The sequence below is a fragment of the Phalacrocorax carbo genome, chromosome 2 (assembly GCF_963921805.1).
Source record: "Phalacrocorax carbo chromosome 2, bPhaCar2.1, whole genome shotgun sequence".
In the NCBI taxonomy this organism is placed as follows: domain Eukaryota; kingdom Metazoa; phylum Chordata; class Aves; order Suliformes; family Phalacrocoracidae; genus Phalacrocorax; species Phalacrocorax carbo.
Window position 1 is genome coordinate 94,416,687 of NC_087514.1, and position 23,285 is coordinate 94,439,971.

The following is a 23,285-nucleotide window of genomic DNA, read 5'->3' on the forward strand; positions in this document are numbered from 1 at the left end:
CTGAGTAATACTTAAGCATATATTAACTTTTAAATTTATCCAGGATAGGGATAGATTTAGGCCTGTGTCTTGTTCGGGTATGTTCTTGAATTGTGTCCATAATTCTGTTTCATTATAAAAATGTATTTGATACTGAGTGTTCAAATACCATAACACATTCCCAATTTTTCCCATTGTTTTTACTCTACATTCATCTAAGTCAGTGTGATTTGCGTTGTCAAACTTGGGCAAAATACTTCAGGAATGTGCCTCACCATCTTCAATGTGTCAGCTCTTTCCTCCAGTTGATAATGGGGGGAGAGTGCAGGCTCAGCTTGTATTTCTTTTGTAACTCCTCTATTGAGGTGATTTTTGTAGTTGGAAATCTTGTCTTACTTTTTGGAGTTGCAAAGTAATGAAGCATAACTTGATTTAGTGGAAATGCTATTTCCATAATATTCTGCAGCATGAGCACAGGAAGGTTCAAATGAGCTGATATCACTGGTCTTTGGGGGATTTGAGCCTACATAGCTGTGTAGATGCTTGATGAAGTCTGAAGTACTGAAGCAGCAGAACACTTTTTGCTGCTGCCTTTTACTGTTTTCGTTGCCTTCTTTGTGAACAGCTTGATTATGTTTTTTAAGAATTGAAAATATAAAAAGGGAAATCAACAGTGATAACACTCAGATGATATTTGAGCAGCCTCCACATTAAATGAGTAGCAGCATCCATTTTTTAATTCATGGCAATTCTGGCACTTCTTCTCTGGTAGAGTCAAAACGGTGTTTGGATAGGTTTTGGGGGTGGGTTGGGTAGTTTTGGTGGGATTTTTTTTGTTTAGTTAATTTGTTTTTTTGGTTGTTTGGTGGTTTGGGTTTTTTTGGTGATACTAGCGTTGCAGCATTCAGATTGTAGTTATCACTTAGAGAAGGAAGACAGGTTTTTGCCACTGTTGCTGAAGGTGGGTCTGCCTATAGGAGATGAGGGAAACCTACAGAATGTTTGTTTTTCTTTTCAATAAGGAGTGCTTAAGTCTCCTTTTCAGCCCATATCTTTCTGATTAGCATTGCTTCTGAGGAGCATGGGTTGTGGCTTGGGTTATAGATTGCAATCTGATATCTGATGGAACTAAGATGAGATTTCTTGCTTGCTTTAAAATTACAGATCCAAGCCTCAAACTGGTATTAGCAGCAGATTGGGTGTTCAGGGAAAGGCCCAGGTTGTCAGAATGATATGGTCCGACGTTGAAGGTGAGCCAAAGAGAGGGCTGGGTGTCTGGCTTCTCTAAGTTGCACATCATTTTCACATTCAGCTTCAGAACAGTCAGGTGTAGTGAACCAATCTGAAGATGACAGAAGCATAGGTTACTGTGGATAGGCTCAGAGGAAAGGACACGGTTTCTAGGAAGCTAAAAGTGAAAGAAATACTTTTTTTTTTTTTTTTCATTTTCATTTTCTTACACCACCACCACCCCTCCTTTAATTGGTGCTGTTTGGTAACCTTAGCTGAGCAGGAGTCACTGGGAGCACATGGTTTTGCACTCTTTTGCTGGGAACTGTCTGTGTCATCAAGAGGAGAGTGGTGACAAGGTGTTGGTAGGTCTTTACGCATTTTTACTTGATGAGCAGCATTGGTTTCAGCTGGCATTGGTTCAGCTTGGAACAAGGAGAAAAGTTCTACAACCCAGAACTGATAATGCAGAGAGAGTCATGAAGTTGAGGTTTGCTGGCTGAAATACAGTTTGAAGTAGTAACGTGAATCAGGAGGTATGATGCAGTAGGTGGGGGACTTCAAGGAAGAGAAATTGCCAGCTGCCACTGTGCTTTAACTTGGACCAAAGTGAAAGAAAGACTGGAGTAATATTACCAGGCCATTACCTACTGCTTTATCACATTAATGTGTTGGCAGTTGTCGTATCCCAACAAATAGGCCAATGAAAATTACACAGAGTGGTAGAATAAGGGGTATGGGAGAGGGCAGGCAGAGGTGGAAAGAAGGATTATTTCCAATCTTCCCTGTTTGTCTTCTAAGGAAAGGATGTGGCCAATGTTTTAGAAACAGATTTTTGCTCTGGTATCAAGCAGCTTTTAATTTTTTGCCTTTTTGCCTTTTTGCCTTTTTTTTTTCCTTTGCCTTTAGCACATACATACACACACCCCATTTGGATGTCCCATCTTCAGTTTTGGTAGAATTATTCTCCCTAACTCTTATTTTATATTTTCCAACTCTGTCTCTGAATATACGAGACTAGAGGCAAGCTTGGTTTTTTGTTTAAAAGGAAGTCTGTATCCAGCTTCAGTCTGGTATCTTATATTGAGCTTTTTCAAGCTCAATACTGTACATAGGTCTAGTACATACTGGTGTTGCTTTTTAAAGGGTTAATGACCCATCAAATGAGAATACTGTGATTATTCTCTTTGGTGCTACTGTAAGATCTTGGGTGATCGGAGTTAGTAAGCCAGTTTTCCTGTCTTTATGTTCTGTGTTATTTTTCAGGTATGCTGTAAAACCAAGTTAACAGACCTTCTGCACTTGTCTACTTTCTAAAGGGTCATAATTAATTAATCACGTGGTTTATTCATATCACATTTGAAAGAAAACTTTTAGCCTGTCTTCCAGTGTTGACGTTGTATGCAATCTCAATGGATATTTTAAAAAGTGTCAGATTTTCTGCATGCAATGCGATGCAGTACTTTTCAGTCTGACTGAACTGAACCAAGACATACCAGGTGTTTTGAGAACCTTTCATTATACAAATTGATTCCTGCAGCCTCAGAAGACCTGGGTAAATGTCCATCCTTTGTGTGCTTAACTGAGGTAGACCTCTCAACCATTAGATACTCTCCCCATCCTTTCTTATATTCTGAATATTATCCGCCAATATAAATATTTTTTTCTGTTCATTAAAATATTCTTCAAATACATGAAGTGCACACTACATAGCAGTAACCTTTAATAATAGCTGGGCTATATATATACTCTTGTTAAAAAAATTGAATTTAATTGGAGCATTTTCTTGGGACTTAAAGTATATGTTTTGTGCCTTTTAACAGCCTGAATGTGTCAGACTTTTTCCTGTGTCCTCAGTTGCTCAATAGACGCGTGCAGGCTTCAGTAGGTCAAAAAGCTGCTGGGAAAAGCTGACAGTGCTTGTACCAGTGTGGCCACTCAGCACAGCAGTGTTAGAGTGCTGCTCCCCACAGATCAGATTATTGCATTTATTTGGATTACCAAATCACTCTGGCTCTAAATTGACACAAGTCACAGCAGTGGGGGGATCAGAGGCCGGTAACTTGCCTTCAGTCATTTGTGTTGGGCTTCTGCTCAGGCTGTGAAAGGAAAAGCTGAGGAGAGACAGGGCAGGAAAGACTAAGCACCTGCAAGGTGTAATGTAATAAAACAAATGCCTAGGATGCAATCTAGTATGGTGTGTTACATCTGTGTTCGTCAGGGCTCTGAGCATAATTGCACGTAATCGCTTTCCAGTTCATGCTGAGCCAGCATTCTTACAAAAAAAAGATGTGTTCGTGGGCTGACAACTCTCAGGAAAAGGTACAAAAATGAAGTGACGTTTAGGGAAGGAAGGCACTCGCAGTTCAGATCAAGTGTCGTGTGCCCAGAGGTGTTGATTAAGACGAATGGGCTCTGGCGGCAGGATGGTTCCTGGAACCTCCATCATGTTGCTGCCACGGCGAGCAAGCAGCATGTCATGTCAATTGACTGCTGATGCATTCTCTCCTCGCAAAGTCACTTTCAGTTGATGCTGCTGGTGCTGTGTCTCCTGTTGTTTTAAATAATTATTTCTTTCCATTGCAGATGAGCCTTGTGGCCTGGACTGAGGTTAAGCAGAAGCATGTTTATGCTGTTATAAGGGAAGCACTGGTACAGAGGGAATCTGGATCAGATTCCTAGCTAAACTGCAGAGATAATGGGAGTTGATTTCTTATTCTTTTCCTCATTTCTGCCATATCTGTAATATTCTGCAATAACTGCAATAAGCCTAGCACTGCCTACTTTTTACCACCGCCTTCCATCATCTGCAGGGGCTGCTCCTTCCTTGTATCTGCTTGACACACGCACTCTCTCCAAACTCAGTTCCTTTATAATAACTTCAATACTCAAATTTTAAGAAGCTTCAATACTCAGAATAATAGACTTTCTAACCAGGATCATTCTGATGGCGACAGGATATACAAAGCACCTAGAGCAGCTCTGCTGGGAGACCTGAGGCGCTAGCAACCTTTGGCAGTGGAGTGAGGAGAGCTGACAAGCGGCTTGAGCTGACACTGTTCACCTCCCACACAGCTGTGACCAGAACGGTGTATGTGGCCCTAACATAAGAGAATGTTGTCTGCTTTGAAAAGTGAACAGTCAAGGTTAGCAGAGGTGAGAAAAAGTATATCTTCAGAAAGCTGTAGTTGTGTGAAAAGAAGTGATTCATTATATAGGAAAGGAAGTCAAAGTGGGCTCATCTTTCTCCTGTGCAAGATAGTAAAGGCTGGGCCTCACTCACTCCCATTTGCCTTTGCTCACTGTGCCACAGGGATTAAGCCCCTATTCTGATGACAAAGGATTTATCCAGTAGCCCAGTTTGCACTATTTGCTATGTATGTGAGCCCTCTTGTTCACTCAGTTAAAGGACAACTTTTTTACCTTAGTGTGAGCTTTTCAGTTTTCTGAGACAGTCATCATCCCTGTGCATCTTTCCTGTGCACATACCTGATTGCTGCTGGGAGACATACAGCTTGTCCTGAAGCTTTAGAAGATGCTGAAAATAAAATGCATTGGCAGGTCCAAGGGGAAACTTCTGCAAATTTAACCATCTTAGTCTATATCCTTTATTCCATGCTTGAGAAGGATCTAATATATAAGCCAACCATTTCAAACAGTTTGATCTTATTACATTCATTGCACAGGGTGGGTCTGTCTGATCCGTCATTAGTATGCTACTCCATATAACTTATATTTATCTTTTTAGTCTGTGATTAGCTTTATTTTCCAATAAAAAAGTAAATAGATTTACTGGCTGCTGCATTTTCAGATATTTTTCATCAGGATTAGGTAACTCCATGCTTAAATGGTTATTCATTTATTATGTTTACCTTCTAATAGTGCACCTATTAAAGGCAAATACGCATCCATTAGTATGTAAATTTAACTTGGATGTCTGAACAAATGAGGTACAGCCTCAACTGTGATTTATTTTCTAATTAGTTTTACTGTAATTGAAGATATATAAAGTGTGTGTGCATGGATGTGGAGGTACAACAGAGAATACATGATGGTGTAGCATAAACATTTTATTGGCATGACTTTGGGAAGGTTGAATTTCTTATGAGTGACTTACGTAGATCATCTTAAATGAATGTCAATAAAACCCTTACAGTGCTGTATATCATCTCGTGTTTGTCTGTATACTTTGCAGAGCATTGCAAAACTCCTTTTTTTTAGCATTGGATAGCCATGGAAAGAAGGCAAAGATACCTTCTTCATTGTGGAGGTGCTGCACTAAGCTGCACAATTGGATTTGAAATCAATTGATCATCAAGTCTTCTCGCATCAGGATGTTATATCGTTCATAGGCAGTGCTGGCATTGAAGCTCTAGGAACCTGAGCCCTCTGGCCCCAGTCAGGCAAAGTACTGAAGCACGTGCTGAGCTTTAAACTTGCGAGTAGTCCCATTTAAATCAATGGGATATTTCCTGTGCTCAATCAAACATAACCTAAATGCCTGAATGGTTTCAGGTCAGAGATCTCCATACTTCCTGGGATCCAACCGAGAGTGATCAGCGCCTTGCATGGCTGAAGCAGAGGAAACTTTCAAAATGGCTGTTATAAGCAATAAGAGTTTAATCTGACAAACCACAAACTTCATTTGCAAAATCTTTGATCCAAGCCAGTTTTACTGATCAACACTTGGGTAAAAGTCAACAAGCAAGCATCTGGACAGTAAACAGGACTTGAATTCCATTCTCAACAAAAGATATTGGCTGAAAACACAGGAAGGAAACAAGAAAATAGGGGCTCAGAAATGAGGAGAGAATGGATGGATGGTCACATGAGACTGGATACAAGAAAAAACAAACCACTGAGTAAGAGGAAGAGAGAAGAGCTGTACTTTGGGCATTGGGGGCAATATGAAAAAGTCTGGGGGCAAACAGAGAAAATTTAAACAAGGTGGGAGGGGTGGGGTGGGAAGAGGGAGGAAGACAGAAAAGGAGAGTAGGTTTAAGGCAAAAAACTGTTGAGACTGATGCAAAAGTCTTTTTCTAAATCAATCAGAAAGTCTTCCCAGACTTTGTACTGTACACATCTACTCTTGATCTCCTTTTGAAAAATCAAGAAATATGAGTGACCGCAAACCACAAGCCATCAAAGCAATTTTGTATTTTAAAGTATTATCATCAGTCTCAGGTTGGGGGATGGTTTTGAAAGCAAGCAACATGCTATCTGAGAGTAATGACTGAAATACTTAGAGCAGCTCTCCAAAACTCAGGCATACCTCAAAAACGGGGAGCAACAAAAACTGGTAAATCCAATGCTATTGTATCCTAATTTAATTTTGTGGACTTTTAAGTCCAGGTCTAAAAAATAAGCAGCTTACACACCAGTGAACTGCAAATGAGTAATATAGTGGCTTTTCTATCATATGATATAGCAAACATGCTGAGACACACACGTAGTTTCAATGGAGCACGACTGGACCTGTGTGCTCAGCCTTTCAAGGTAATGAATTTTCCAAACACATTCAGTTCTTTATTCCTCTAGCAATTCTTAGCTTTTTATTTCCCCAAGTAAAGCCTGAGTGAGGATACTTACTACAGCTACTGGTTCTATAGACTGTCTCTTGTTTAAAAGAGAGGTTCTGTCTGACACTGTACAGAAGTGCAGATATGGGAAGGTGTTAAAGAGTGCTACCTGTATTAGTTCAGTGTGCTAGGAACAGCAATATGGGAATCAAAGGAGTACCCTGTCTTATCTTCCCACCACATTTTGACCTTGACTTCCATTCATCTTCATAGTCTTAGGATCTAAGGCTAATTCGGGTTGGAAGGGACCTCAGGAGATCTCTAGACCCAACTTGTCCTCAAAGTAGGGTCAGCTCTGAGGTCAGGCCAGATTGCTCAGGACATTATCCAGCTGGATCTTGAAAACCTCCAAAGAAGGAAACTGCACAAGTTTTTTGGGCAACTTAACTCCACTGCTTGACTGTCCTCAGGGTGAAAAAGTTTTTTTTTCTTATATCCATTCTGAAATTCTCTTGTTTTGACTTACATCCATTGCCTCTCATCTTCCCACCGTACATGGGAGTGAAAAGCCTGGATCTATCTTGTTGATGACCTCCTTATGTGTACTTGTACTTGCTGTTTAGTTCCCCTGAAGCAGTCTCGTCTCCAGGCTGAACAAACCCAGCTCCCTCAGCCTGTTCTCACAGGGCAAGTGTTTCAGCCCCGTGATCTTCTTGGTGGCCCATTGCTGAAATTGCTCCAGTTTGTCAATGTCTTTCCTGTATTGGGCAGGGCAAAACTGGATGCAGTACTGTAGATACAGTCTAACAAGAACTGAGTAAAGAGGGATAATCATTCCCCTCAATCTGCTGGCTATGCTTTTGTTGATACAGCCCAGGATGCTCCTGGCCTTCTTAGCTGCCAGGGAGTACTTACGCCCAGTTGCTGTCCACCAGGAGCCCCCAGGTGCTTCTCAGCAGAGCTGAGTTCTCTTTTCATGTGATTCTGTGATTCTTGTTATCCCTCCTGTGGCTTATGAAGGAGATGTTGCTTTTCTTCACTGGCTCTTCATAGCCTGTTCTAGCAGCTCTTAGTCCTTATGCAGAAACCGATGCTTGCATCAAAGTAGACAGTGATTTCAACATTTCTTCCCACTTTTTAAATACCCACGTGAGCATTTTGGGTTTTCTCTGATACTGCTTCTCACATTGGGGAGGAGCTCTCTGTGATATCCACTTTCCTGTTCTCTTTCGAACCTCTCCTTCACAAACTCCTGGTTTTTTGTAATGCCTACCAAAACAGCTGGCAGCAGATGTCAGAGGTGGTAAAGAGCTGAGACACCTGTCAGTCATTTTTATGAGTTTCATTTCATGGTTCCAGTGGACTCTACCTCCAGCCTTCATCTGCTTGTCATCACTTGTTATACAGTTAGCACATCAGCTTTTAGGGATAGGAACCATCAGTGGACTCCACATTTTGATTCTGGATTTCTGAAACACTTAGTATGCTGGAACCCAGGCCCATGATTAAGGCTGCACTGTGATGATATTACTGAACCTCGTGGTAAAAATAACCACTGACGGGGGATGTGGTTCCCAGAAATCCAGCTGCTACCCTTTGAACTAACATCAGTGATGCAGGTTTCCACACATGCCCTGATTCCATCCCTCCGCCCACCCACTGCAATCTGATCTTACTGATAGCCTTCCATTGAACCTGTAAAAATCAGCAATAGTTTAATTCCTTTCTGCTTGTACTTGGAAAAATGTCAATAGCCCTTTGTGCTTAGATTAGTTAGTGATATTTATCTACATAACATCTCCATCTGTTGTCTGCTGGAGCACCAGAGGGTGAAGCAAATCCATGTTATCCATCTAGCAGCCACCTTGCTAATAGTCAGATGTACAGAGGGGCTTATAATAGTCATTAGCAGAAACATAGCTTTTTTCCTGTCCTTCACCTATGTTTCTTGAAAATACTTTAAGTAATTATAGGTTGTTTTCATAGTCTTAAAATATTTGAAAGTTCTCATGTTCACCTCTGTTAAGTTATCACTTGCCAATAGCAAATTTGGTCTTGCTGGTGGTGACTTGTAGCAAAATAGCTGGTTTGACCTGTTCTTTCTGGATGTTATGAGTTTTCTGCTTTGTAGACAACTGTCCCAGTTGGAATTTGTATAGAGTGGGTGGAGTACATGTGTATATTTGTATATATATACAAAGAGCAAAATATTTCACCCCTACTTTCAGTTTTCAGTGCTAACACACAGTTAAATCCCTAATTGAGTTTTCATGGCATGGCAGATAATTCTAAAATTTGGATGTATTTATGTGTTTCCTCAAATTCTCAGCTATGTGGGAAGCTCAGGTCTTTACTAACATACCTAGAGAGTGCCACAGGAGTTTCTGGAAGCTTGTAATGTAAAATACCAGTGTGTCCAGCTGGAAGATGTCGTCTCTTTTGACTGGAGGTCCAGTCAGAGACAGCAGTTGAAACTCCTCTTGGTTTGAAGGGGTTTGGTGGTTTTGTGACTGCTGTGTACCACTTGTTTCTCACAAGTGAAGACTCACCAAGTGAGACTTGGTTCTTACAGAATCAGGGTGAGAAACATGATTTTTTTATTCTTTCCCATGTACCTGTGCACTGTTCTGCATTGCTGTTCCAGCTGTGCCACAGCAGCTACGTATGTGACCCCATATCAGTTCCCTGATCCACTTCTCAGTGTTGCCCCATGCCCTCAGCACAACTGAGGAGACAGCGCTTTTGTTTCTGGAAGCAGGATAATACCAGAAGTGACTGGGGAAAGATGGGAAGAAAAACACCTTGTAAGGTGGCTTTGCCACTCGATAGTGTGCCACAGCACTGTGGCCTGCATGTATAAGCAGCACAAGGGAAAGGTCATGGATCAGTGAGGGAAGCGAGCAGCCTGGCTGGGAAGAGGAGCCTTTGCTAGCTGGGAGTCTTCTACCTTTTCCTTCCATGTACCTTGGGCACTCAGAACCTCAGTCCTGGAGGAAAGAAGGAAGGAGTCCAGAAGTAATTGAAAGAAAAGTCAAGGATTAGGGGAGAAAGGACATAGTGACTTGGATAAAGACATACAGCTGTTATTGTTGAAAGATTTTTGTCACTTAGATTCCAATGATGGCATCCCAGGTGAAACACAACTGTGCAACGCAGTCTGTAGATGTGTCCCATGGTTTTCAAATTGGCTCTCCATATCTTCCCAAACAGGTGTTTGCCATAGTCCTTCCATGCAATTAATGTAAAAATACTTTAACATAAAAAGGGAATGTTACCTCTTCAAAAACAAGTGAAAGAGTCAAGATCACTTTTTTTTTCTGTCTCTCTTTAGGCTGGAAAGTTGGAACAAAATGGCAGAAACCCAGCCTCTCACAAGTCTTCAAGAGTGGTAACATTCACAGCATATCCCATGAAAGGCTTTGGCACAAGTGAAAGAAAAAAAGTAGTGCCTCAGGAAGGTCTGTCTCAGGTGTGGCCAATTTAGAGCATGTTGTCAGTTTAGAGGATGATGGGTGAATATGTAGAGAATGACCCAGCAGCTGTGTCATCAATACAAGTGAAAGAGAATCCCAACAACTGGGAACAGACCACCAGGGACTTCCTTCCCATTTGTTTTTAAACAGAAAGGAGCAACTGTAGCCTTGACTGAATTTTGAGCTCACCCAGCATGATGTAAATAAAAAAATGAATTTCCAGTTATGAATGCTGCTGCAATGCACAGTTATTGTCAGCAAAATCATTTCGCTGCTGATGTCTTTTTATTTTTTGGTAGGCAAAAGCCAACGTAATCCAAAGTACACCTTATACTATTTAAATGATTACTTAGCAAAAAGTGCAATAAGCTTCAGAAAGCATGTGTTATTGTGCTTTGCTCTGATCTCTAAACCTCATGTATTTGCAATTTGAGTGGTTGGGTCTCTTTAAAACAAATAGCTCACAAATGAGTAATTCTGCTGCTGAATATGTCAACCAATCTTTATTGCATCCCAAATGACAAAGTATAATGGTTATACAAAGTGCTTAAATAAGCTATGGAGCAATTTCCAGCAGTGATATATATGCTGAAACCCACATTAAATTAATATTAGGTGAAGGAGTAAACCTGGAAATCTAAAATAACAATAGATTTTGTATTGGTTATGTGAAGCTATGAGAACCAGCTGGTTTCAGCAGGAATCCAGAGATGTTCAGAACTTTCAGTCTTACTGTCTACAAAAGTATGTAGCTAGTAAAGAGAGTAACCGTTACACTTCTGCCAATATTTTCCCAATATTGGTTTAATTACAGTGTGGTGAATAGAATTCTGGCTAGAAGGGTGGCACAGTAACTATCTTGACTTTAGTCTTTGGCCCTGACCTAATAAGTGACTCAATTTCCCTACTCAATAATTCTGTTTCCCATGCTGTTTACAGTTGCAGTTGTCTTCTCCAACACTATCCTAGGGAGGAAAGTTCTTCAGCTCAGGGGCTATTGTTTTGTCCTTCGTCTACCTAATGGGACCCTGGTAACTGTCTAGGTAGTTACCACAGTCTGAATATCTGCATTCTTACAGAAAGGTTAAATACATCTTTATGAGTGTACATTATGCGTTTGGTGTAAGAATAAACTCCTGTTTAAGATTTGCCTAATCACTTACGCTATGCAAGTGTGTGTCTTCAAAGATACAGGTATTTATTGGTATGCATACACAACCACAGAAATATAAAGCAGGGGGAGGGGCAGGAAGAGAGCTTCAAACCAGTAGGAAATACACGCTAATTCTTTTTACCAGTCTTCAATAAAAGGATGGGTTTTGTCATAGTTGAGTTTACTTGATAGCTGTTTTAACATTTGTGCCAATGTTTTACATGCAAAAGATAGACCTTGCAAAGAGCTTTTGATAAAGTGCTCTCTAAAATCGTGCCTAAACCCCTACAGTCATCATCTGCATCATGATGAGCCATTGCAGCTCAGCTGTAGAGTGTCCCTAGGAAATGAGGGCTGAGGAGAACAGTCAGGGTGCATGCGTGCGTATGTGTGAACAGGAGCACCTTTTGAATTACGTGGTGTTAATAAAAAACCCCTGATTTTCGGCTGCCACTTCTCTGATCAGAATATGAATTAGGCTACAGAGAATAGCCAAACAACAGAAGGCACAGCTGGGAAGAACCATATTATTCTTATCATACCCGTCCTCAATTTCCTTCATCTTGCTAGTGAGAGACACACATGGACAATAGTAGTGACAGACTAAAACAAAATGTGACAAGTAATGCTTTGGGGTGCATATGCTGCAGAGAATTTGTTTTTGCAGTTTTGTAAAAATTAATAATGGGAAGAAATCACCTCTTTCGAGGACTGCTTTCATCCTTCTGCTCCTGCACATGTGTTAAATCCAGTTTGCATAATTATTCCCACATGTAACGTGTTCTTCTAAATCAGCAATAGTTAACCCATTTTTGTATTTTTGTAAAATAAGGAAAGCCGTTAAAGAAATACTTGTTCTGCACAAGGATTCTGCTTGTAGATCTAAACGTTTTCTACGTTTTGTCATTGTGTACTTAAATGCTTAACGTGCTTTTTGTTCTTGGTCTGTTCTCAGCTCATGGCTTCTCTGTAGTTTTCTGTTTCTAAGTGGTGTTACTCTTTAAGAAGAGTATAGCTTTAGGAATGTTCAAGGTCTGCCTGAAAGAAAAACTTAAAGGCTTTTCTCCCTTTTCTGAGTATTGGACAAAAGAGCCTTTCATTTCTCTTTCTCTCTAGCTTACCTACTGTTCTTTTAAGTTAGATACTGTTTTAGAATTGCTACACTACCCTGGTGTTTTATTATTGTTTTTGCACTTTGGAGGTTGTGATTTGTATGAATTTAGTACATAAGGGGGGGAAAAGTGAAGTTGACTACTCTGGAAACTGAAGTATTGGATTTTACCAGGAGTCATCGCAACTGGGGCAGTTTTCCCAAGTGAAGAAGGAAACCCAGCTATTTTAGTGGCACTGGAAATCATGAAGAATATTTCAAAACCACCAGTAATCTGCTCAGGTAAATTGCTGTATGTGGCAGTTGGGATATTTTAATTTCCCAGGGAGCATAGATTTTTATGATGCACTATCCACAGTAGTGTTTCTCAGATGATACAGATTAGCTCATGAGTCTGAGAAGTGTAGAAAGATGAGGGCATTCCTTTGTAGCATAGCAATGTCCAGGGCATTATGTGAAGTTGTACCTGGCCAGGAAATACAAAGCATCATTGCTGTTGTCTTGGAAATCTCTATGCTTTTTAAAAGAGAGAAAGAAAAAAACATGCAGCTTTTTAGGTGGGAAGAAGGAGTTTTTCAGGTGTTGCACGTGCCTCTGAGATTTGTGATGCCAGCTTATTTTAGTGTAAGTCATATTCAGATGTTCTGGAGATTCTGCTATTTAAACAGTAACTCTCTGGAATGGTGGATTTAATGAGCAGAAAAGGAAATATAATCAGCAGTGCTTTAGATCAGATTTTTCGTCTAAGCCGAAATAAAACATTGGGTGCCATTTGTTTCCATTGTTCTGCTATGTATTTGGAAGAAATACATCCTCATATTGCTGCAGTCTATTTCCAAATACTTGCGTTCTTTATTTAGATATAAATCTTTTATACAAATTGTTGATGTGTGCAGTATTTTACCCCACTGAGCTATTTATCTCAGTGTTATTATTAAGATAATGAGAAAAAAACATACAAACCAAACCATCAGAAAGGAGGAAACCTGACTTCTGAGCATGACAAACACTGAATGCCTGCAGCCACCAATGCTTTCTGCAGGAATTGCACGTGCTCAGCCCTGCTGAAGAAGACATTCTTAGAATCTGCTTGGAAGTTGGGTTTCTGCTGACCTATACCAGTTTAACACCTGTTCCTTGCAGGCCTGGTAGATATTTTTTAGAAAAGTGTGGGATTGGTACATACAGTCTTTATTCATTGACAGTTTGTTTTCTGAGGTTTGCGTCTTCTCTGCCCTTTTTACCCCTGCTACAAAAAAAAGCTGATAGAGTGATTCTGCCTATGAGGTGGGAGATTTGGATAGGAAGGACAGACAGAATATGGACAGCCTGTGCAGAAGGCACTCCTAAGCGTTGATTATTAGGTTTGGTGTGAGAATCCACTTTACCATTTTGGTGATTCCAAATCACTGGATCCCTTCCCCAGGACACAAGCTCGCTCATTTTCTGTAGATGATATCAAAACATAATAAATAGGTTGTCCCACCTGTTCCCCCTCGTGTCACAACAGTTCTCTGGTAGCAACTGCTCAAATGGAAGTGACACCAGAAAAACCGTTTCTTGGCTTTTAGTTGGTTTGCAGTGATATGTATGTGTTTGAAATGGGAGAAGATTAATGCCATGAAAGCAGCTAGCTCAGTAGGCGATCAACTGGGAAGCTGGGGAAGAAGCATGAGGGGAATCCATGTTTTTCCACAGTAGATCTAGAACTCCTATACAAACATGTCAGGCTAATCTTTTCTTCACCCTGATATTTTCAAAAGGGGGCTGTAAGAAGCTGAGATGTGGGAGTGAGTAGTACAGACACATCCCTTTTTAGTGGTTCTCCCTGTGTGTTCTATCTGTTCTCTAGCAATGAGAAATTATTTTTGACTAGTCAAGCGCAGAGCAGAGAGTCCATCACCAGTATTTAGGTATCATTTATATTTATCTTTGGGTGTTTTTTATAATCAGATCACTAGTGCCAAGGCATATGCAAATGCCCAAGTGCATGCATATCTGGAAATATCTCTCTCCTGTGTACACTGCAACAGCCCTGCTTTTAATAGGATTAGGTCAATCCTTTTTTTTTTTTTAATGTCTTTCATGCACTTTTTCAATTCCTTACTAATCATACAAAAATAACCTCTTCAGTGGCAACAGAAGTAATCCATCCGTCTGTGTCTGGAAAGCATCTCAAAAGCCATGTGTTGTTTCTCAGTTTTTTGACCACAAGTCAGTTTAAAATACATATTTCCACTCAGAGAAGTTTATTGTGACTTCAAACTTGGAGCATTGACAATGACAAATTTAAATGAGCTTGAGTTTAAAATAAAATGCTTGCAATCTAAAATAATATTGTGCATAAGAACAGTGTCCCTTTCTGATGGGACCACAGAGGCTTAATAACTAGCATTACTTTTGGATGAACTTGTTTACTGGCAAGCTTGCTACTCACTCATTCTGCTACAGCGCCAGTCCTCTTGTGCATTCTTCCTGGTGCTTGGAAAAGGTGGAGCAGCTTATCTGAGAAGTTTAATCTTTTCATTGGCTGTTACCCATCTTAATTTTTCAGTGTCTTATTAGGTATCAACTTTCCTTTGTCAGACAGGCTCCTCTATAATAAACTGTAACTTTTAGCATGCAAGAAAGGTTGTATTTGTTCTTGGGCTAACAAGAACCTTATGAAGTTCAACAATGACAAGTGTAAGGTCTTGCACCTGGGAAAACATAATCCGGGAGTGCAGCACAGACTGGGATCCCCCTGGCTGGAGAGCAGCTCTGTGGAAAGGGACCTGGGGGTCCTGGTGGACAGAAAGCTCAACATGAGCGAACAGTGTGCTGCTGCGGCCAAGGTGGCCAACAGGATGCTGGGTTGCATCAGAAAGGGCATCGCCAGCAGAGAGAAAGAAGTCATCATCCCACTCTACTCAGTGCTTGTCAGGCCACACCTGGAGTACTGGGTACAGTTCTGGTCCCCTCTCTACAGAAAGGATGTCGCCAGGCTGGCAGGGGTCCAGAGAAGGGCCACCAAGATGATCAATGGACTGGGAAGCTGCCATACGAGGATAGGCTGGGAGAGCTGGGTTTGTTCAGCCTTGAGAAAAGGAGGCTCAGAGGGGATCTCCTCACCATGTACCAGTACTTATGGGGTAGCTACAAAGAAGATGGAGACTCCCATTTTACACAGAGTCACATGGAGAGGACAAGGGGGAATGGACACAAGTTGCTCTTGGGGAGGTTCCAACTGGGCATCCGAGGGAAATTTTTCACAGTGAGGACAGTCAACCACTGGAATAATCTCCCCAGGGAAGTGATTGACTCGGCCACACTGGACGCTTCAAGAGTCAGCTGGACAGGGTGCTGGGCCATCTTGTTTAGACTGTGCTCTTCCTAGAGAGGTTGGACTAGATGATCCCTGAGGTCCCTTCCAATCTGTGATTCTGTGACTGTGCATGTGCACGTCTGTGTGCATTTGTCATGAGTCTTCAAGGTTTTTTTCTATTCAAAGGTGCTTCACTAGCATTGGGAAAGGTGACTAAATGAGATAATATAAAATGCTACATAATGACCACTTAGGCAGAATATAAGCAGTTAAGCTGTTTTTTGATTTGCACCTTCAGGGCATCTGTAATATGGCTCAAGACAGAAAGTCTTATCTTCAACAAGACCCCATAAGGCTTAGCTTAGGTGGGAAGGGGACAGAGCTCAGACAGTGGTGTGCACTGTACAGCAGAGAGGGATCTGGTCAACAGATTTGGTCAGGCACAAAGCTGCAGCTCCTGCCAAGGGGCTGCAGCTGCTTCATCCCACACTGAAGGCTGAGACTTAGACAAAAAGACAGTCTGTGTCTGATGGCACCTCCGTGCTCAGCCTGGATCTAGAATGGGTGCCTTACCTTTGAGAACAGTTTAATTTACTGTGTTTCTTGATAATGTTTTTTCTTTCTTATATTTTCCACAAGGTACTTCCTGTATTTCCATAACTCCATGGTTGATTTTCCCCAGGGATGAGGGGGTAAAGGCAAAGAGAGTGCTTTGCCAAGATGAGGAACAGCAATGACTTGTAACCCAATGCTGTTTTAATTGTTCAGGCTGCTGCTGGCAAACAAGCTGGTCTTTCTGCCAAACGTAATATTTTCCTCAAGGTATTGGTCTGTAGAGGGGATTCTGACATCCTTTCCCCTTTTTTACCCCCATGAAGGGCTGTGAACTGCTCTAGTTGGGATATTATTTGATTGATTCGACCTGTGGGTGTGTGTTGGCAACACCAGTCAGCTGCAGTATCTGTAGGCAAACGTTGCTTGTGGCTGATGGTAGCTTTCGCTTGGGTTCTTGTCTCAAATGAAAGACAGTTGGAACCAGGGCTCCTAAATACAGCTTAGAAATCAAACATTTCCATCAACCATGACGAATTAAAACCGTTAGGAATGGAAATGAACTAGCCTGGTTAGAAAGTAAAAAAGGAGGAAAATGGGGATGGCTGTGGGAATGTGTGGGCAATCCTTCCCCTTCCCCCAGCCCTAGAGCCCCTAGAACTAGACTTGATTGCATAGTACTCCTTCTATGCCTAAAAGGAGTTGCATCTAAAGTGGCGTGCACCCAGGTCTTTTCAGTAGCTCAATGTCTTCATGCTGTCCTTCATATTTGCTAAAGCAAATATTTCTCATCTTAAAAGATGAGAAATCACTAAACTAGAAACAGAGGAGATTTGGTTTGGTAATGTTGTCAAAAGGAGGTTTGGTTTGGTAATATTGTCATTACCAGAATGCCACAAAAGAAGCAATCTTCTGAAAGAGAAAAGACCTGTTATTCTATACCTAACCATCCAAGTCAAGTATGCTGTCTCCTGTCTCCCATGATGGCAAACAGCGAGTGCTTAGAGAACAGCAGAGTGAGTATGAAAAGTGTGATTCTTCTCTACTTTTATTGATCCTGCGTAATCCCATGAGAGAGCTGCTGAACCAAAAATGCAGCTGGATCACTCTCTTTAATAGTGACTGGAGGATCTGTCCACCATGAATTTGTTTAGTCCCTTTTGGTTCCATGTAACATGTCCTTAGCTATGCTATGCACAGCGTGGGAAAAAATACACCCTTTATTTCATATGAAACCTGATGCCTCCCTTGCTTTCTCTCCTCCTTCCCCCTTGCTTCTATGAGAAGTAGTGAAGGGTGTTTCCCCTTCCAAATTGAATATATTAATGGCTTGAAACCATTTGAGACACTCAGAGGCACTCACATGATATTCAAACGAAGGACAGAGCATTCTCACCTGTGCACGAAGAAAACCTCTTCCACTCAAAATGGTCCATGTACAAGGAGAGTGCCTGAAATCCAGGGGGCACATGATGTTCCCATGGACGCATGGTGTTTTCCGTACCTGTACGTGAGCTTGCAGACGTGAAGAGCTCTGCTGGGGGGGAAGCAGTGTGCCATCCAAAAAGGGCTGGTCATACTTGTGTGTTCATCCCCTGAGAAGCTCGGAACACCGCTGGAGGCTAATGCCCTTCTGCAGTTCCCTGCAGGAGGACAGAGCAGTGCATCAATCCCGAACTGGTCCATTTGCTTTGGTTTTAAGAGGTTAATCCCAGAACGTATCTGTATATCTGCTTATGAGACTTCATAGAAGTTCTCTGTTGAAATTCCTCCGTTTCCTCCTTTGGATGTGTGTGTGTGTGCATACATGTATCAATATAGAGAATTTACCATATATCACTGAGAAAAAAACTGATTTGGTGAGGGGAAGGGTAGAAAACTTATAGTAGTGGAACATTGTGACTGTGAATTTTAAGCCATGACAGCCAAGAAATTCAAAATTATGTTTCCTGCAGCAATCGTAATTTGTCTACACTGGTAATAAATATGAAAGTGTAAATCTAGGAGCATACACACTAGTACAGGAAACTTCATTATGTGCAATGGGGCTAAGTTACAGTTGTAAATTTGCAAATTTGAATTTCATGCCTGTTATGTGTTTAAATTTCCTATGATAACACTGAATTAATGTAGTTTCACTATGGAATGTAATAAGAAAGGCTTAGCTATTACAGGACTATAGCTTTCATTTCAATGAGAATATGGCATCGCATTAAAACTGTATAGTTTATGTACATATTTCTCCAAAACATGGGCAATGCAGGACTGTTAAAGTTTGACAGCTGTGATGCTGCTAAGTCTCATATTTTTCTGACTTAAACTGGTGATGGCAGTAAAGCATGGCTGGCTTTTTTAACAGTTTCTCTGATGCATAGTTGCTAACCCAGTTTTTGGTACGTGTCATAATTAACCTTGTGTTTGTGTCGCCACTGTCCAAATACAAGTACAGCTTTTTCTTCCACTGTGTTTGTCACTTGTTTGTTGTGTTCCCCTGGCTGCAGCCAGCAGCAGGGAGGGAATGGAGTGGACAGCCACAGCAAAAAGCTTCTCCTGTCCCCTCAGCATGTTGCGCTCACAGTTACTGCGTCTGGGAAAGCGTGTGTTGTTTTTTGTTTTTTCCCCTAATCCCAAATATTCCTGGAAAGTGCTGAGGTTATCCTGGTTTTTGGGTCTCTGGGTTAGACACTTTGTGGCCTCGTGCCAGCTTATTCTCTGGTACTGGCTGTGCATTATCCCCAGCTGTTTTTCCTCCAGAGGTGGGGACTTCTGCCATTTATTGTATTTTCTCTCCTATGCAGCAGTGAGGTATCTGGACCCAGGCTAGCTGATGATCCTTTGCCATGTGCGGATGAACAGACACTACTGTTATGGTGACCACTTGACTCCTGCTGCCAAGAGTAGTGCCCTGGTGTGGCAACATATAGAGAGTGCAAGTATTCACTATTTTATGCTGACGGATGAGTTCTGGTGGAACCTGTTGCTGCTTAAGTCAGCTGTCCCCCAATGCCTCAAACTGCTGCAATACTTCATTTAGCATATATTAGCATAAACCACTGGGAGAGGCAATTTTCAGCTGGCTACAGCAGGCTGTGAGCTGCAATGATGGAGGAACAGGCATGTTGTTTGTTTTATCAGCTGCTGCGAAGGGGCAGTAATCTCGGACAGAAAAGGAGAACAAAGGGCTGGGGATGAGGAATGTCCTAAACTATCGCAAACCCATGTAGAAGAGTCACAGGCCTGAGTTCTCAGTGATGCACTCCTCGGGAACATCTAGGCATGTGTGAAGCAGGCTGGCAAAGCAGGGTAGAGCACTGGTGTCCAGCTACTCATTTCTGTACTGAAACTAGCATCCTGAGAAGGAAAAGCTTGCGGTTTTAGAAGTACTTGGCTTATTTATTAACCAGAGAAGGAAATGTGACTAATGACTAGTACACATGTATCATTGAGGTAGGATCATCATAAGCTTCCATTTTATTATTAAAAAAAAAAGATCATAATTCAGTACACCTAAATGCTTTCACCTTGGGTGATTGAAAAATGCGATGTTATTATTTGCAATATTCCCTACAACGTGGGCTCAGTGGAGTCCTATAGATAGTGTTATTACTGGGAAAGCACTCTTGTTTTCCAAGGCTGTTGAAAAATGTCAAAGATAGTGCATTGTGGTGTTTGAAATGGAAAGTAAACAGACTGTTTAAAGTAGCACTGTGGTATCAAAGCTCTGATGGGACCAAAGAGTCTGTGCAAGAGCAGTGCTGTCCACCAGGCCATTGCAGCAGCACTCTGCAGGTGGGATCAGTTCTACCTTTTCCCAATCCTCTTTTCAGTTCTCAAAAAACCTAAGCGGGGTGATCAGCCAGTGAAAGACAGGACAGTGGGACTTCCAGGCTTGGGCAGCATGCTAGGAGTTGGCCAACACACAGGCACCAGAGTCAGCCAGTGTCCTGTTAGCTTCTCTGAGCATTGTGCTGGAGCACACCTAAGTCATGAAGAGGACACAGGAGGAAGTGGTGGCTGGAGGTGACAGCAAAACAGAAAATGTAGTGGGAAGAACACATTGCTCTCAAGGGGAGCCTCTAAAATGTCTGTAAATTCATCAGGAAACAGTCTTCGGGGCTGCTGTTTTCCTTGAACTTGGAAATGGATCAAAGTCAATGGGCTTTAGACCACTCTGTTAAAGGGCAGGAGAGTTTAGGAAGGAGGAGAGTGGCAGCAACAGGATCTGTTGGACCACAGTATGTACTTGCTGGGGTGCCTGAATACAAACTTAGTAACATCATTTTGACTTGCCACTTGGGGACTCTTGTCCTACCCTCTTCACATTTTCGATGTAGCTAATAAACAATTATGTAGCTCATGTAGCTCTACAACAAACAGATCAATACATTTCAGAACTAGGAATTTTATCCTTATACTAACTTTAGTCTTGATATAATACTTACTGCAACAATGTTGACGGCAACCAGGTGGTGAAGGGACAGTATAATATGGGATTATTGCCTTGCCTTTTACCATAAAAGATTTTTCTGCATTATAAGGCTCTGAGGAAAGGTTAGTACCTAATAATAAAAAAGTTACAGTTACTGTTTTAAGCGTTTGTCCTTCCAGTCTTTGTAACACACACAAGCATGCGTGCACACACAAAATTACAATTCTGTATCTAGGCTAGTAACACCATGGATTGAGTTAAAGAAGCAGTTAGCAGTTTTCTTATAGACTTGATAACCCAGGAGGGCCAGGCCCTACAGTTTGTTACATCTTTGAGTAACATTGCTCACTTGGAATTTGATGACACTGATAATTTAAGTCAGACTGTTCCAGGTACATTTGCAAGATCTGACCACATTGGGTCCTTGTGTACATCTCATTTTAAGGGGGAAAGAGTGCTGTTTTCATGTGCCTGCCATAATCCTGCTTCTTTTGAAATTGACAGCAAATACTCACTCGCTATGAATTGTGGGTACTCTGCTCCTTTTGGGGTTTAGGATATTGCTGAGTTACTTGAACATGTAATTATTTTTCTTCAGTGTCCTTGTACCTGTGGGAATGAAAGTAGGCACCTGCCCAAATGGAGTGGTCATGCTTAGGCTCATGAGCCACATCTTCTGGTTGAATAATTAAATGTCCTGAAGCTGGGAGTTCAGTGAGTTTTGGATTAGTCCCAGCAAGCTTTGAAGTGTGTTCAGTAGGTTGCTGAAATATACTAGTGGTAAATATAGTGACAGATAGGGGTGAGGTGAGAATATAGATGTCTGCTGCAGGATTATATCGTTATTTACACTGATACATACACCAGGTTGTTGACTGAGGAGTATCTCCAGCGTCTGCAGCTGACTTTTGTATAGCAGAGGAGAAGTTTACATTTCGTTCATTAGTGTTTTATCAAAAGCTCTTGTGTGATGGTTTTATTGTGCAAGTCTTTTTTTTTTTTAATTTGGTGTACAGGATATGAATTCATCTGACAAGTTTATTCCTTTAAAAAGTTGGATAATCATTTGTGATTCACAATTTTATTCACTGGGGGTGTTATTAATTTAACTTGCACTGTATTCCTTAACAGATATTTATTGACTGGTTTACACTGTACAGAACAGGATTTGAGTAAATCAGCATGCTGTAAATTTGCCTTTTCAACAGGTTTATTGGTTTAGCAGGTATTCACTTAGGATTTCACTGCTCCAGCATAAAACATTCCAAGGCATGGAATAAATTGAGTGAGATAATGTACTGTATAGATAAAGGTGTACACATAAGCTGTCATATACATATAAGCAAAATAAGAAAAGATGTTTTCTCCTACAGACCCCAACAATCTTGTGCAAACGTACTTATTTCAACTGCAGTGCATTAACAGAAGGCAGAAGTAAGATATTGCATGACCTAGAGGTCATGAAAGAAGAGCATTACCATTTTTTTTTCTTCAAAGGAGGAAATGTCTCGGCAAAGGCGAGATCTGAAACCTGCTGACTCCAGGGATGTTTCATCAAAACTGAAAAATTAATAATTGGCTTGTTCTGTTTCTCTTTCTCCTCCTGTTTTTGCAAATAACAAGTTACGCTGTTCTGACCATAAGATGAGGTGGTTCTGTCTGTAGCAAAGATGCCTCTTCATGTTTAAGGGTCTGTTGTGGTACTTATGGAATTAATAATTATGCTAACAGCAGTACATTTTTTGTTGTTGCAGATGTTTGTATGTCTGCAAAAACCTCTGGGAAGTGAACTGATCCCTCTTTTTAAGCCAAAGTGTGTTTCATATTGTAACCTTTTAATAAGAAGGTGCCTATTGATAAGACTTTTTTGGAAATCGGACAGTACAAATAATAAACATATTATGTTATATATTAATTATATAAAACATCTATTAATTTTATACGAATTTTTGAATCTGTAAAAAACCTGAAAAATGCTTTTAAAAAGTGCAATTCTACCCAGTGAATAATCCCGTTAAAATGATCTCTTCCTTTTAAGCAGCTCTGATCCAAAAGTGTATTCAGGCTCATAAATGCTGATTTTAACAAACAAAACAAGTTTTTTCTTCTGAATGAATGAATCAAAGTGGTTATGAGGGGATCTTTAAAAGATATTTCCTAGTATAAAATCTTTCATCTCCGTTGTTTACGAGGTCAGTTTGCACTTCAAAAAGCATTTCAGAAAGCTTCTAAAATGTGTGCTCTGAGTGTCATACAAGTTCAGAACAGTCGAAGGTATGCCTACCAAGCCAGCCACTTATAAAGGTATGTTTTTTAAATTTTTTAGCCACTCAGCAGATACCCGCCTTTGATCAATGATATCTCCTTTTGGCTGCCTTCTGAGACATACTCTAAGAATGATTTCTATGATTTGGCTCGGACCATTGGTGGAGACCTGATAGAAAAGGTTGTCCTAGTGGATGAATTTACCCATCCAAAGTAAGTAGAACTTTTAACACATTTTTCCTGTGGTCAGAATATAAATATTTTAGTTCT

At 41.0% G+C, this 23,285-nt stretch overlaps 1 protein-coding gene across 8 annotated transcripts in view; it reads left to right on the plus strand.

Moving 5' to 3' along the window:
• Positions 1-23,285, plus strand: part of FARS2 (phenylalanyl-tRNA synthetase 2, mitochondrial) — a 252,560-nt gene that overhangs the window by 149,768 nt on the left and 79,507 nt on the right. For 6 of the 8 annotated variants that reach the window (XM_064443541.1, XM_064443539.1, XM_064443536.1 and 3 more), the window contains one exon: positions 23,077-23,228. The exons of 1 other annotated variant lie outside the window; for it this stretch is intronic. In XM_064443541.1, the coding sequence (XP_064299611.1) occupies positions 23,077-23,228 (152 nt within the window). Of the gene's footprint in view, positions 1-10,059; positions 12,318-23,076; positions 23,229-23,285 lie in introns of those variants that run through there. One more of the 8 variants, XM_064443542.1, reaches the window with a different exon arrangement.